Source organism: Macrobrachium rosenbergii, chromosome 20, assembly GCF_040412425.1.
Source record: "Macrobrachium rosenbergii isolate ZJJX-2024 chromosome 20, ASM4041242v1, whole genome shotgun sequence".
In the NCBI taxonomy this organism is placed as follows: domain Eukaryota; kingdom Metazoa; phylum Arthropoda; class Malacostraca; order Decapoda; family Palaemonidae; genus Macrobrachium; species Macrobrachium rosenbergii.
The window spans coordinates 32,366,849-32,382,321 of NC_089760.1; the positions used below are offsets into that span (position 1 = coordinate 32,366,849).

The 15,473-nt window shown below is 39.7% G+C and overlaps 1 protein-coding gene across 6 annotated transcripts in view; it reads left to right on the plus strand.

The window, feature by feature from the left end:
- LOC136849223 (serine-rich adhesin for platelets) overlaps window positions 1–15,473 on the plus strand; it is an 87,247-nt gene that overhangs the window by 32,979 nt on the left and 38,795 nt on the right. For all 6 annotated transcript variants that reach the window (XM_067122428.1, XM_067122431.1, XM_067122425.1 and 3 more), the window contains one exon: window positions 6,537–10,021. In XM_067122428.1, the coding sequence (XP_066978529.1) occupies window positions 6,949–10,021 (3,073 nt within the window). In that variant the 5' untranslated portion in view covers window positions 6,537–6,948. The remainder of the gene's footprint in view (window positions 1–6,536; window positions 10,022–15,473) is intronic.

The following is a 15,473-nucleotide window of genomic DNA, read 5'->3' on the forward strand; positions in this document are numbered from 1 at the left end:
GGAATTTCCCAAAGGACAGTTTCCAGGTGTGATACAGTCCAACCTCTTAAATCCAGGAACCTTGGGACCTGGCCACTGCTGGACCACAGAAAATCCCGGAATATAGAGTACACCCCTAAAAAATGAAGCCCATATGTAAACAGAGTCTTGCAAGCTAATTCCACATACAAATAGCCTAGTTGCCGACTTAGCCTACCACTTGACTAAGTTCTGACACCACTTTTTATCATTTTGTTACTCGTATATTTTCACTTTATCATTTTATAGCTTCATATTATATAATATTCTTTAAAATAGTGTACTGTACTTTATTTAACACGTTTAGCCTACATTACCAAGTTAGCCTAACTGTAAGTCAGCTGTTTAAATCTTCTCAGAATCTGCAGAATATTATTGGTGACTTTCATCTCTTAAATTTACTATCTTCATAATTGTAGCTGTTAGTTTCTTCTTCATTTATTTTGATTGTAGAGGGTAATGAAATGATAAAAACAAAGAATGAATTTCGGCGATCACCCAGTGCATTTGACGTCAAAAAGTAAACAATGCACACCGTCATCTAATGAGGAAATGAACACTAAACATATGCTAATGGGAGGGGAAAGATAGAAACATTTTCTAACAAAGATAAAGATTTATGCTTGTGATTCTTACCTTTACCATCATTTAATCTCTTGGGTGGCATATTGAATGGGTAAATATAGTCATATAAAAGAAATGAGGTCTTTCAGGTACTCTAAGAGTAAGGAATTCGTGCATTGCCAAATGTCTCGTTGTTTTGATTAAAAATTTTGACTTGGTAGAGCCTTCTCAGGTGGAATCTTTAAAAAAATATTGCATTTAAATTTAATATCAAAAACATATTTGACTTCACACATTTTCATTACTTACAATTATTTTCATAAAAACTAAAAAGAGACATGGCATAATTTTTGCTGTCTGGAAATTTCAAACAATATGTGGCACTGTCCTCGTGGCCACTCAACGAACTAATGGCTGCTGATTCAAAATTGGGCAGAACCACAGGAGTTCCCAGACCACAGAATGCCACTTTTAAGAGGTTCGACTGTGTTATAAAAGTAGTATGCTGTAGGTATCTTTAGAGTGTTGAAGACTGTCTTGGTTTTTTGTAACAAATTAATATGCCTTTAAAGGCTGAAAACTCCAACATAAAGTGGTTAAGTAGTTACAGCTCTCGGCAACATCAAGAGCCTTGAATTTTAAAAAATACCTTTTATCATTATCCTGATTCAGGCCAGTTAGAGTTGGATCCTTAAAGAAAAAATAAGTAAAAATTAAGAAAGTTCAGTCTTAGTCTTACTAGTTAGATGGATATTTGTCTTTTTTTTTTTTGAAGAATAACCTCTTTACCTGAAGTTGGTAGCATTATGAATGGAAGACTCACCAAAAATAATGACAAAAGGAGATTTACAAATTTAAATTCATGAAGAATTTAGTTGTAGAGTGAATTTACACATTATATTTACTTAAGGTGTGGCAAATCCTAAGAAGCTGGTAATATTTTATGGAAGAGCAGGTTATTAATCGATGGAAGACTCATCAAAAATAGTCACGATTGAAGAGTCAAATTTATAACTCAAGAAGAATTTAATTGCAGAGTGAATATACACATTACTGTATATCTACTTGAGGTGGCAAATCTTAAGAAGCTGGTAATATTTTAGGGGAGAGTTGTTTATTAATCAATGACCATGGTCAGAAGGAAATACAGCATAGGTAAAAAGATTTATGGAGGAAAAAATGGAGTGTTATGTCTACAACTGCTGCTTTTCCTTTCTTGATTATTGAGAATAATTGTATACTGATGTAAGTCTCAGTCCCATTAAATGGTGTAAGCTTATATTTGTCATAACTTTCATGGTTGCTCTCTTTTAAGAACAAGGTGCTTGGTAGTGGTAACCATTGGATACCACTACCAAACACCCTGTTCTTAAAAGAAAGTAACCACAAAAGTGGTTCCTGTTGTTATTATGAGAGGAGATGCTAAATGTAATGGAAATCATGTGCTTTGTTTTTGAGATTTTTAGACTGGCTGTTTGGTAATTTATGTGAAAAATCTTCATGCTATACCATTTATCCCATGGTCCTGTTTGGTAATTTATGTGAATAATCTTCATGCTGTACCATTTATCCCATGATCCTTGCATACCCTAGTGACACACACATGATTGCTAGCCCCATTAGTTATGACTTGCAACTTATTGACGCATATCATATAATTTTCTATTTCCAGTAGAAAGGCAAAAACATAAAGCCATCAATAGGATAGTAAAGTAAATAGAACAGAATCATAAGAACTTATTCTTGGATCCCCCCCCTTTTTTTTTTTGCTGAATTCCATCGGCAAAAAACTTGATCTGTGTTCAAATAGAAGTATTATACTGTAGTAGTAATATTGGTTATAGATGTAGGCCTATGTGAGGCAAACAGAAATTATGTTGTAACAGACAACCTAAATATCAGAGTGGAAATTTTATAGATTGAAGCAGGTAACCCAAAGACAGGCACACAGTTGTATGTCTGATCTTTTGATATAGTTTCAGTTGAATAAATTTCAAATCTTTATTTTATGCTCCATGGGTAATGAATTGCTCAGGAGAAAGATGGTAGGAACTTGGAGACCATGGATTTATAAAGGATTAAAAACTATGTTATTGATACCATTGTATCTCTACAAAAATAGCTCCCAACTTTGAATACGTTAATATTCTGTTTGTTGTCACAAACCAAATTAAAGGTAAAGATCTCTCAAAGGCATATTTTAGAGTCTGAAGATAGATGTATATTCAGCGCCCAAGCCACCTCTTCACTCCAGCTAGGACCAGGCAGGCTCCTTGTGACTCAGCAGGTAGACCTGTGGGTTCCCCCAAAACCTCCATCCTTAGCTTACAGGGATGCTAAAATTGTACTTGTCTGTGGAATCTATCAAGCCATTGGTGGGCTTGAACTTTAGACCACCTCACCATTCCTCATTCTCTCTCTCCATTTTTTCTGTCTTACCTCCAGCTTGCTTCTGTAAGCAGTACTTCAGGTGGTACTTATATTTAGAGACATTTTGTTGGGTGGGAAAGAGAAGATAACTGATGCTGTTAGTTTTGGACTCATTGGGTTTTTGATGGTGATAACAGATCAGTATCGAACTTTGGAACTTAGAAAAACACAAATTGGAGAACAGATATATTTAAGAAAGCTACATACACTTTCAGATCATCACGCTCCCTCAAAACTGTATGTGGCTTTCATATATACATAATTGTGCTACAATTTTGTGAAATTTTCAAGTTTTTTTTATGGTCTGAGAACTGTTCAGTATGAGTATGACTGAAAAGACAATCCCTTGCTAAGGTCAGTGAAACCACTCAAGAAAAAAGGCCTCTTGTTGTCCATTGTTTCCTTTTTATGCATCCTAGAGCCTGGCAGCTGGAATTTTATCTTTTTCTCCCAAGGCTTGGGGGATAGCAGCTGTGAATCAGGGCTGTCCTGGTCTTATATCAGGTGACTTTAGCACAGAACAGCAGTGTTAATTTTGATCCTTCTTGCCTGAAAGCCTGGTGTAGATAAATGTCCTTGGTGGCATTTTTTTTTTAAACCAGATCGAATTCATCAGTGCTGCATACGTTCTGGTAAGTATACTTCTTTATGAGGTTTGGTAACTTGTTTCCTGCCTCTTTATTAGCTCTTTATTGGCAGACGCAGCTTCTCCTATAATCTTCTCATTTGGAGGCCAAACCTCTTCTTGAGTATCAAACTTTCCTTTGTGGCATTAAAATCTGTAGGGCTTGATGATTTGCATTTTCTTTGCTTCAGGGATTTGTAAGGAGACATTGCCTTTTCTCTTATCTTTATGACCTACAGGTATACTTTTTAGTATTAATTCTGAACCCACAGTAATTTTTGTGCACCACAAACCCATCTCTCATATGATCCAGGAAACTAATTGAGAACTACAGGTTCTCCAGACAGCTTTGGTGAAACAAAGCTGGGTAAGGAACCTAAGAACCAACCTTTGTGTTGTGTCATTTCATTTTTTGTATGTATGACTCCAAATGGTGACAGGTGGATGGACACCCACCATCAATTTTTCCTGTTGCACAAGTTACTGAGGGAAACTCCTGTCAAGATTGAAACTGCTGCCTTGTTGTGTTGTTCCATGGAGGAAGAGGATTTCCTCACTTCACTGTTCCTCAGGGATGTGCCTTTTCATGTAACAGTTCACCAGACTTCCAAGGAATACATTTGCTTCATTTGGGTGGGGAAGGCATTTCAATTCAGAATCTTTTGCATTGCTTGAGCTGTAGTTCCGCAGATTTTCACCAAGATTCTTGTACCATAGGGAGCATAAATTAAAAGTTGTAATTTATGCCCTTCACTTCATAATTTACTGTGAGATGCTACAAAAGAACTATGAGATGAGGCAGTAGTTAAAGTTGAGAGAAAAAGAGTAATGAATATTGTAGTTTTTATCTTTGCCTCTTAATGATATGGACCTTCCTACTGGTCAGCAGTTTCCTACATCCATACCTACCACTTCTGTTATAAATTGCTCCTCTTAACTTTCTGGTACTTGGCCAAACCATCATGGTCTTTGATGATCTCAATCTGTTTTTCAGTGTCTAATCATCTTTATTTGTGATACAGTCTTCTTAGTGCACTTCAGCATTAAATCTCAACCTTTTATGGTAACCTTTTCAGAATCTCCAAGACTTTATTTGTAAATGTGGATGTCTCTTCAGCCTAGAAAGACATAGGTCATGCACACAACACAGATTTGTTTTTATTTGCTTATATGATACTATCTTATAGCAGTAGTAAAGCAGGCGTTATGTACCATCCCTGCAGTTATTACTCGTATAATGAACATTAAATAACCTGGGAGTATATTTACCATAGCTAAAACTCTGTGAAAAGTTTGCTGTTAACACACAATGCCAAACCCTTCAGGCATCCCTTGTAGTGAGATATTAATGTTCTAAAGTTAGGTCACAGAGCACCACATTAATTTGCAAGGGATGAATCCAAATGGTTTATTGATTTAATGAGATTGAGAAATACATGCCCTGTTAGCAATACCTGTGCATTTTGTAGATATTTATTTACCAGAGTCAGAATTACTAGTAAGACAATGGTTTGCATTATACAAAACCTGAAGTATGTTGTCATGTTTTAAGGAAATTAACTTGAACTTGAGTGAAGTGTCAGCCAAACTTAGAAGATTTGAAGATGAAATGTATCCTTTATAATTAAATACTGTATAAGGCTTGCTACAGTACTAAAAGAAATGTAACACTTCAGTAGGGGAAACAAGGAAGTACAGTATAAGAACATTGAATATTGAACAGTAATCACAATTGGTTTGAAAAATTGCTTTGGGGAATAGTAATGGCAGTGATTATTTATTAGGTAATTTGAATTAAAAATTGTTTGTTGTTGGGATTGTTGTAAATTATGGTGTTGTGTGTAGAATAAATTTATCTATTAATTAATTAATTTTGAATCACTGTTTTTTAGCTGAAACCTGGTGGAAATCATTCTGATTTTAGGTGAAGTGTCTAGCGGTTGGGTTAGTAGGTTGTATGTGATGCTGCTTGTTCTCACTTATTTGTTGAGAATAATACTTTGATATCCTCTGAATACCTAGATAATGATATACTAACTAGACTAACACTCCATTTTTTTTTTAACACTTAACCTGGGTACTGCATCCTTTTTCAGTAATAAAATATATTTTTGTACTGGCAGTTTCATTAGTCAGAATAGCATTCATTGCAAAATATACCCTATGATTGTGATTGGAATTGATACATTTATTTTTAGAATAGAAAGGGTTCATCTTACATGTAAATCTCCGTCTGAAATTTTGATGTTAGGTGCATGTTACATTCCTGATTGTAATAGTGTGGAGCATCACTTGCTAAATGATCAGCAGGCATGGGTGTATTGTGAAATTTCAGTTCTCTTTTCCTCATTTTGCATTTACCATTCTTATCTTCATAGGTAAGAAATACATTTACCAAAATGCCAGTGTTTAAACCATGCTTAGAATTGTGAAATCTTCCCTTTAATCACCCATTCTTTTCTACTAAGTTCACATCCTCTTGGGTACCTAGACATTTTGATTTTTTAAAATCATATCTTAATATTGTCAGAGATGTGACTCAATAAATTTTGTTTAAATCCAGTATTATGAGTAAAACAAATTTCTTCTCTTTTGAATTGGTTGTAAAGATCTTGAAGATTATTTATAATATTTGAAAGGTTACCTGTCTTATGTGCATTGCTTTGAATGATAGGCAGTACTATTAAAATATTCATGAGATATAATTTAATGCAAAAATGTACTTTAGCCAAATTCTGGCTTTGTACTTAAAAATTTATATGGCATCTTGCATATTTAAACAGACTGATAAATGTATAAATATGGGAATAAGAATTTTTTTAACAAATTTCTAAGTTTAGTTTTTTTAAAAAGTTAGATTTTTCAGTTCTGTATATAAAACCTTCAACTTTGTCTCCAGGACACTCTACGATGATAAGCTAAATCGGGCAGCTGGTCTGGATCTGAAAAGGAAACTTGAAGACACACTTGCTACACTCCAGCAAAGAGCACTCATCAGTCATAAGAAATTGCATATTGAGAGACTTAGTACTGAAGAGGAGCAGCACATTCAGCAGATCATTCTTGAACAACTCCGATTAGGGCAGCTTAGTGAACGAAGAGGTAACATACAAGATCTAGAGAGGTTCATTAACCCAAGGGATCCACGCTGCACTTGCTACAAGAATGTCTCTGACACTGACTCAAGTACTTGTAATACTGTTAAACTAAAGCCTAAATCAAGGGGACGAAGTCCAGTTACAGCTGTATCTGTGAGGCCAAAATCTAGTCAAAGGATCCATGTTCAAATTCGTAAACCATTGGGTAACACCATGAACATTGCAGACCCTAGTGTTGTAGATATTGGAAATTGTGAAGCACGAGGTAGGCAACCTGTAGTGGAGAAAAAGGAAGTTTCTGGTGATACTTGTGATAGTAATTTAGATAATGTATACGCGAGTTCAAGTAATTTGAGCCAGAAAGGCAAGAAGGCCTTGAAACCACTGTCACCAAACAAGAGGTCATCTGGTGATGACCTGTCTCCTGTTGGACAGTTATCAAAGCAAGAATCTCCTGTGTTTAATGTGTCAATGATTAAGGAATTGCAGACATCACCTATGCAGGTGAGTGGAGAGACATTTCAGGATAAGTTGAGAGAAAGACAAGATTATTCCCCACCCAAAGCAAGTAAGGCAAAAAATTCTATATCAACACCAGTGGAAACCCTAATAAAGGAAGCAGAACAGAAATGTGGGCTAGTTTCTGTAAATGGAGAATCTAGTCCATTTATCCTGGAGCGTGTTAAAGTAAAGAAACCTTCTAAGTACAGTGCCATGTCGAATTCAAAAGAAAAACCTTCTCTTCATCAGGCCACTAATGCTACTAAATATCATTCTATACCTGCTCAATCAGCATCTACCTCAAAAACATCCCAGCAACAAAAAAGTCAATCTTTTGGTGCAGAATCTCAGGACAGCGGGGATTTTGATACAGCCAGTGTTAGTGTCAGTAACAGTGGTAGTGATCAGAGGCTAAGTCATCTCCATGAGACATCCAGCCTAGAGGTGGAATTACCTAGCAGCCATGAAGATAACTCTAGTAGTCATGATTCTGATGAAGGCCTTGCGGTTCTTCCACTACAGGTTAATGTGATAAGAAGTACTAGTGAAGTTAGCAGGGGGTCACCTGATGGAAATCAGATTGAAGTGGATGTTGACAGTCTTGTGGATGATGAATCTGGTCCTAAAAGACCACTGGTGAGAGCAAGAACTTTTGAAGTATTTCATCCTCTTGTAGATGGTGTATCAAGTGAGTCTCCAACATCCTCATTCAAACCAGAGAAGGTGAAAGTGGAAAAAGAGCAGACACCAGAGTCTGATGTATCAAGTAGGTCTGTTAGTACTCATCATGTTACATTTATTTCATCCAAAAAGAGTGAAAGCAATCCTAGAGAACCAAGGAGTGTAGATAATGGTAAGGAAAGAAAAATATCTGATGAATCTGTAAGCTTGTATCAGGATAGTGTGGAAGACCCAGAAAAATTGAGGGAAATTGAAAGAAAGAAAGGTTCATTATTATTTGAACATAATTTCCAAACATATTCAAACATTCCAACGACAAATATGATGACAGCAAGTTTGATGACTGCTAGTATAAGCTCAGAGAGCAGTATGGGTGTAGGATCATTGTATAGCAGCATGATGGATAGTGCAATGTTGGGTAGCATTCACTCTCTTGGTGGTTTAGATGTGCCAGTTGTAGACCCCATACCTCGACCAGCATCTGTAGGTCTGCCAGTTATACATACCTTGGAAGAACCTAGTTGTGCACCTCATGTTATAGTTAATCATCCTGTCTTGAAAGGCCAAAAGAGTACTGAACAAATGGCATTAGAACTCCAAAGAGAAATTGCAAGGAGAGGACAAGGAACCAGGTCACCATCACCAGATTCTCTGTGTGTTGACTTGGTAGCTAAAAGAGAACTGGACACTTCTCAGAGAGGAAAGGCTGTACCAGAACAGTCTTTTGAAGTCATGGAAAATAGTTCTTCCAGCATCAATAAGGAAGAAATGGATGATGAAGAGAAAGAAAAAGATGACAGGGAAAATGAAAGTAAGAGTAGTGAGTCAAGTAATAGTGAAGCAAAAGGTGATTCTAAGGCTGGTGCAAGGGGTGAATCCATATATACCTCTCTGACAAATATTACTGGAAGCCCAAGATTAGCAAGGGCAGTTTCAGAGAACACTCCAATTGTCTCTGGTGGCTCTACTCTTAAGCGTGAGAAAGAAAGTGGTGATACGGCATCCGTTTCTAAATGTGATAGACAGGTTAGTGTTGGTTCAGTCAAAGATGTTGATTCTATTCCTCTGGTGTTTGGATACATTGGTCCTCAGGATGAAGATGGTAAAAAAGAAGCCAAAGAAGTGAAGGAACCCGGCACTGGAGAAGATGAGGATAAACAACAGTCAATTTTTTCAATGTTTATTGACTTTAATGAAATACCAACTCCTTCTACAGAGGAAGCAAAAGAGGATAAAAAATTGAGCTCAAAGGCCAAAGCCCAGTCATCAGGTGTGTACATGTATATAGAAGCTGATACTCCATCACCAAAAACTAGAAGAAAACGAAAGTCGGAGAGTGATGGTGCTGTGTCAACACAGTTGGCTGAATCTCAACCTGAAGATGGGCATTCATCCCTTCCGCCAGTCCTCCCAGATGCAAGTAAATCTCAAAAAGTTAATATTATCAAATCAAGCAGTAAAGGAGAAAATAATGGAGGATCTGATGATGGTGGTAGCAAGGAAAAGAAAGGTTTTTTCATGTTTATTGAGGCTGAAACTTCATCAAAAACTGGTTCTCCCAAACCAAAAAGAAGACAGGCACCTCCTCCAAAAAAGAAACCAGAAGTTTGTAATGTCATGACACGATCTGCCCCTAGTGATTCCCTTGTCTTTTCAAGCCCAGAAAGTTCAAGTAAGCTAATGACTAAATCAGTTATAGATCGGGATGAATTTATTGCTCAACCACCTACAAGGAAAAATGTAAGTTTAAATGACAAGATAAATGAATCATCCAATTCAAAAGACAGTTCATTTGTTTCAGGAATTCCCCGCCCTATCCATTCACTGAAAAGTAAGTCTCCGAATTTGAAAACAAATAAGGTGAAAGGTCAGCATAAACAGGAAACCAGTTCACAACGAGAAAGTTCTGTGTCTAGAACAAAGGATGACCAGCCTTCAGAAGCCAATGATATGGCAACTAGCAAAGATATTTCCATATCAGAATTGGGACCATCTCAAAGCATATCATTGAGTGAAGTGATGTCAACTAGCCTACCCAAGGAAGCTGAGATTTCTGAGGTGTCTGATGTCAGTAGTCTCCTTAGCAGCATTGAAAGATCCAATGGTAAGTTATCATTGTTAATTAATTTATTATTTAAAATTATTTGTTCACTAAAGTCTGTATGCACTTTCTAACCCCCCCTCCCCTATTTCATTACAAGACTACGTCTTCCTCTCTCTCCTTCGTGCCTTCGTATCACTCTCTTGTGCTCCTGCACACGATCTTCTGCCATGCTGTTACACCTCAAATCTCATTGATTTTTTTTGTCATTAAACTTCTTACCCCTTCATCCTACCATTCATATTGTTTCTTCCCACATTCCTGAAAGTACAAGCACTCATTGCTGACTCTGTGACCCCATCCTGAAAGTTTACTTACTTATCCTGTGTTCTTTAAGTTTGTCATTAATCTCAGCCATTTTCATTGAATTTCTTCTTTTCTTTTCCAACCTGAACTTGCATAAATTTTTTTCACTAACCAAATAATTATCAGATACTTATACAGATATTCTTTTCTCACCATTACATCCTTCAGTTTGCTCTTCCATATACCTTGAACTAGTGCATTATCAAACAAACTTTTCTTTACTATTTTCTCTCTTTCAAGTATACTAGTAAATAATTTTTTTGCAGACCTTGTATTTCTAGCAGTTAAACCCCTTATAATTACACTTATTTCAAGTACTCCACATCTGCTATCAATGCCAACTCTCTTTCCCTCTGGTACCTACTTTTGGAGGTGAATCCCCCCAGTGAATCACCATTTAATTTTCTCCGCCCTCCATAAGACAGGTTCAACTCCTAAGTTCCAGTTCTTCATTGGAGGGATGGGTAGAGCTCTTGGCTAGCACGCTGTTGGCCCAGCGTTCGACTCTCCGACTGGCCAGTGAAGAATTAGAGGAATTTATTTCTGGTGATAGAAATTCATTTCTCGTCATAATGTGGTTCAGATTCCACAATAAGCTGTAGGTTCCATTGCTAGGTAACCAGTTGGTTAGTTAGTTAGTTATAAATGATTTGTTTAACCAGACCTCTGAACTCTTTTAGGGTTCTTCTTGGGCTGGAAAAAGAAGGGGGGAAAGAATGCATAAAAAATTAAGTAATTAAATAATACCGGTGGTTCTTAGCCACGTAAAATAAATCTAATCCTTCGGGCTAGCCCTAGGAGAGCTGTTAATCAGCTCAGTGGTCTGGTTGAACTAAGATATACTCTCCTCCAAAGTTCCTTTTTTGCTCTAATTCTTTTCCAGCCTTGGCCCAGTGACATTAACAATCACAGTCATCAAACTGCCACATTTATACTCTCTTTTCATGCATACACACTCAATAGTAGGTACTTTTTTTATTCCAGATGTTTTAAATGTGTGACAGTCTTAATTGTCATGTACATCAAGTAACCCTGATACCAAAGTGCTACAACATAATATTTACACCTATCAGTTATCTTGGATGCAATTTAACCTTTGTTAAATTTTCTTTCATATAGTGTGATTTTTTTGCCTTGAAAGGTTTGCCAGCTTCACTTTATTATACTTTTAGGTTATATTTTTAAAAAGAAACTGGAAAAAAGCATAAAAAGGATTTTGACAAAGGAAAAATCTATTTCTGGGGAGGGGCCCGTGTCACCCGGTGAAATAATCCATTCAGCACTTATTTCTAGGTAATTCCGTTGCTAGATACCAGAGAAAAGCTAAATGTAAAGCTGGGGTTACTACCCCCAGAGCGAGCTCCAAGAAATGGAGTCGTATATGGTAAAGGGTGAGATTGTCACAATCACGGGACCCTGCCCTATAAAGATTCCCAATGTCAAAAGTCCCAACGAGAGAGGTGCCGATACAAGCCCATGCACTACTCGCGGACTGCACACAAGGCAATACTAGTCGCATTCCATGTTAGCACCCACCCCACTAGAATGATGTTTACCATGGGAGGGAGAGAATGAAAAACAGGGTGGGTCACCAGGTGACATGGGCCCCTCCCAGAAATAGATTTTTCCTTTGTCAAAATCCTTTTTCTGGATCGGGGACCCGTGTCAGCCGGTGAAATAATAACAGAGAAATAAATATCATTCTTATGGTATAAAGACTTTAAATAGAGACGTTGAAAACTAGGGGAGAATTCCACCCTGAACATTAGTAAGGTCCTCGAAATTCATGTAATGAAAATAATGTAAGTGGCCACTGCTCTAAGATCATGAGCTTTGGAATTGAACCTGAATAGGCTTGTATTAAGAAAATACTTGCTGCCTGATAGCAGACACAATGACAGTACCCCCTTTTCAAATAAAGAGAGGACCTGACAAAATTAAGAGGTCCTGTCTAAATAAGCCTGTAAGGAGAAAACTGGGCACAGAGACAGACCTTGTGAAAGGGGAGTATTTTCAAAGGTGACCACCGAAAATGAGGACCTTCAACTGTAGATAGAAAGTTAGGGTGAGGAATTCGCAACACTACCCCTGATGTGGGGAAACCAAAATGGTTGGTTCCGCTAGACAGGGCAGACAGTACAGGAAAACTAGCACTAGAAGCTAAGCTGATTAAAAATTTGGGTCTTCCCCAACAAGGAAAGGTAAGAACAATGTGATTGTTGGTTACCGAAGCTAACTCCGATACATTACTCAAAGACCAGGAAACCGAATGTGGACGGAGTACTGGTCTCAGACGAACACAGACCTTAGGGTTGAAAGTTAAGGGCCTGTGAGTCTGGTTCCAACAAAACACTTTCCTCGGGGCCAATGCGGCTGCATCATTACTGTAGCTTCAAAACTATGTGAAGAGTGCTAGTTACTTAACTGCAGAACCATACTGCAGTAGAGTAGGATCCCTTGACTGATTTTAGGAAGACAGTAATAACAGGACCAATATCAGTTTCCTCCTAAACTGTAAAATTCACAAAGACCACAAACCCAGGGCACCAGAACTTTGAGGAGGCTGACGCAGGCTGAGTTTATACCAGACGTGGCAGCTTGATAGTTTGTGGCTGAATTGGGTTGCAAACAGACCTACTTCTAGGTCCGGGAAAGATCACAAGACTACCTGAATGACGCTCCGTCTAAGGACTACTCCGACACCAGGGGAGGGCCCTGGATAGGGAAAATGTAGTGACCTTTGGACCCCTACGAGAAGGGTGGCAGACAGAGGCACTTGTGTCTGTTGGCTATGGAGAAGAATGAACCATAACCTGAATGATTCAACTCGAGTACGAACCCACTTGTTCACGCAGCGCACTACTGCTGCGTTGTTCAGAACCAGCCTAAAATGTATTTTCTTGGGAGGAAGAAGTTTCCCAAGGATAGGAAGACTGCCACAGCCCTCCAAAGCGTTGATATGGAACTGCCGGAACGTGACCGACTAAGTTCCATGAACTTCATGGAGCCAAAAATATCCACCCCACCTGCCCAGAGAGGTGACGGTGTGGAATACTGAGGCCGGAGGGGAAGCTGGAGAGGAACTGACTTCGATAAGCTATTGACAGTTGTTCAAGGCCGGAGGCCCTTATTCAAATAGGAGGAATCAGGGAGACACGTCCCTGACTCCGCCATACCCCGGTTATAAACTCCAGCTTTGACTTCAGAAGGAGAACCGTCACTGAAGCAAACTGGAGAGAGCCCAAGACCTTTTCTTGGGCACGGCGAGAGGTATGCTTGTGTTGATGAAATGTTTGGGTGCCCTTGCTATCTCTTTCCGCTTCCACTGGATTCACAACCACTGAAGGCCACCCTCCGGAAACAGGTGGGATTCCTTCCTGTGTACTTAGAAGCCCAGAGACTCTAGAAAACCGATTATAATGACCGGCACCCTCAGGCAATTCCCGACGCTGGGTGCCCAAATGAGCCAGGCAACTAGATATGCGGCTAGCATAACCTTCTAATACCGGAGCTGTTGAACTACGGTATTGTTCAAACTGGCAAAGATTCTGGGGGCTGCATTGAGGAGGGTATGAACCTGAAAGGGTACGTCTGCTCCCCGAATCTGAATCCCAAGAAGGGGTAGAACCTTCCTGCAACTAAGATGTGAAAGGAAGCGTCGGAAAGGCCTATAGAGGTGGTTACAGCTCCACAGGAGCAGTAGGATCCGAACCTACAAGACTGTAAGCAACCGAGACTTGTTGCATTGAATGAGGAAAATAAACGGGACACGCCCGGAAAAATTTTCCAGTGGAAGGGAACTTCTTTGGCAGACTGAAAAAGCCTGACAGGCCATTCACAAAGTCCTCCAGATCTCTGGCCGGTAACTGACTGAACCTGATTGGGGGAGGGGGACAAACAGTCCAGCTCCACCCCGGGCCTTGATAACTATACTCTGGGCCCAGGGACTGAAGTTCCAGTGGCCCCAAAAATAGTACAGCCTCCCACCCATGTGAGAAATACTACTGGGAGGAGGCTTGATTGCCTCCCCTGAAGCGTATGCCTTCCCAATTTCTCGGAGAGGAGCAGGATGCTTCCCTGCTCCTATGATAACCCCGAGGTTCAGTGCCTCTGGTAGAATGTGAAGTGAAAATTCTTTCCTTGGGTTTTCGAATGAAGCAAAGAAAACTCCGGCGGAGGCACATGGGGGAGGCAGAGACACACGGGGGAGTCACAAGGGGCTGATGTGTTGGCTGAACCCGCACACATCGAAGTGGAGGCTGGGAGTGAGAGTCTGACGGCTGTCCAGGGGCAGGAACCTGAAGAGCCTGCACCACCGCCTGAGCAGGGGGGCGCTTGAACTACATGCACTTTTTGTCGGACTTGGGATAGGGCCCGGCAAGTTCAGATTGTTTCCGCTCGTAAGGTAGACACCCACGAGAACGGAGGCTCTGATTAACATTAGTAGCCCCGGACAGACCGTAACAACGCCCACCTGGGGAAAAGATCAATTCTCCAGGTGAAACTGTTCATAAGACTATTCAGCTGTCCATCCGGACCGATGAAATAAAGCAGGACCTGCAGAAAACCTGAGAAGAGAGATTTTATCAGGACCCGAAACAACGAACCGCCATTATATACCACAGACACTGTTTCTGTTAAACTCAAAGAGTTCCAGGACCTGGCAAGCCTGTCTTTACACCCTGTGTCAGCTTCCGGGAACTGACTCCGGAAGCTTAGGGAGCTGTACGCTGAATAAATTAGAAGCGTAGTCCGGGGTTAGAAGATTCATTGGGAACGTATCTGTGATATCTGTCTCCCGGAGATGCGTCAGCTGTTTATTTCTGAAACAAGCCTGTTGATAAGAGGGCTACATTGAGCACAAGGGGTAGGAAGCAGGCCTCTCAAAGAGAACACGGTAAAGACCCCACAGCTGGCGTGAACTTGGAATTCTCCGCCTGCCACTCTGTTAGAATTCTCAACGGAGACGATGTGCCCAGCCCCTAGGGAAGATGAGGGCTCCCTTAGGGATCTTGCCAGATAGATACCATGCTCCTTCTGCCAGTCTGGTAAAACCCGGATAAGGGGATACCAGGCCGGAAGGGAAGAAATGCAATTCCGCCAACCTCCGTGTGCCCACACCCTCGATAGGAGGGTGCCTTCATGCTGG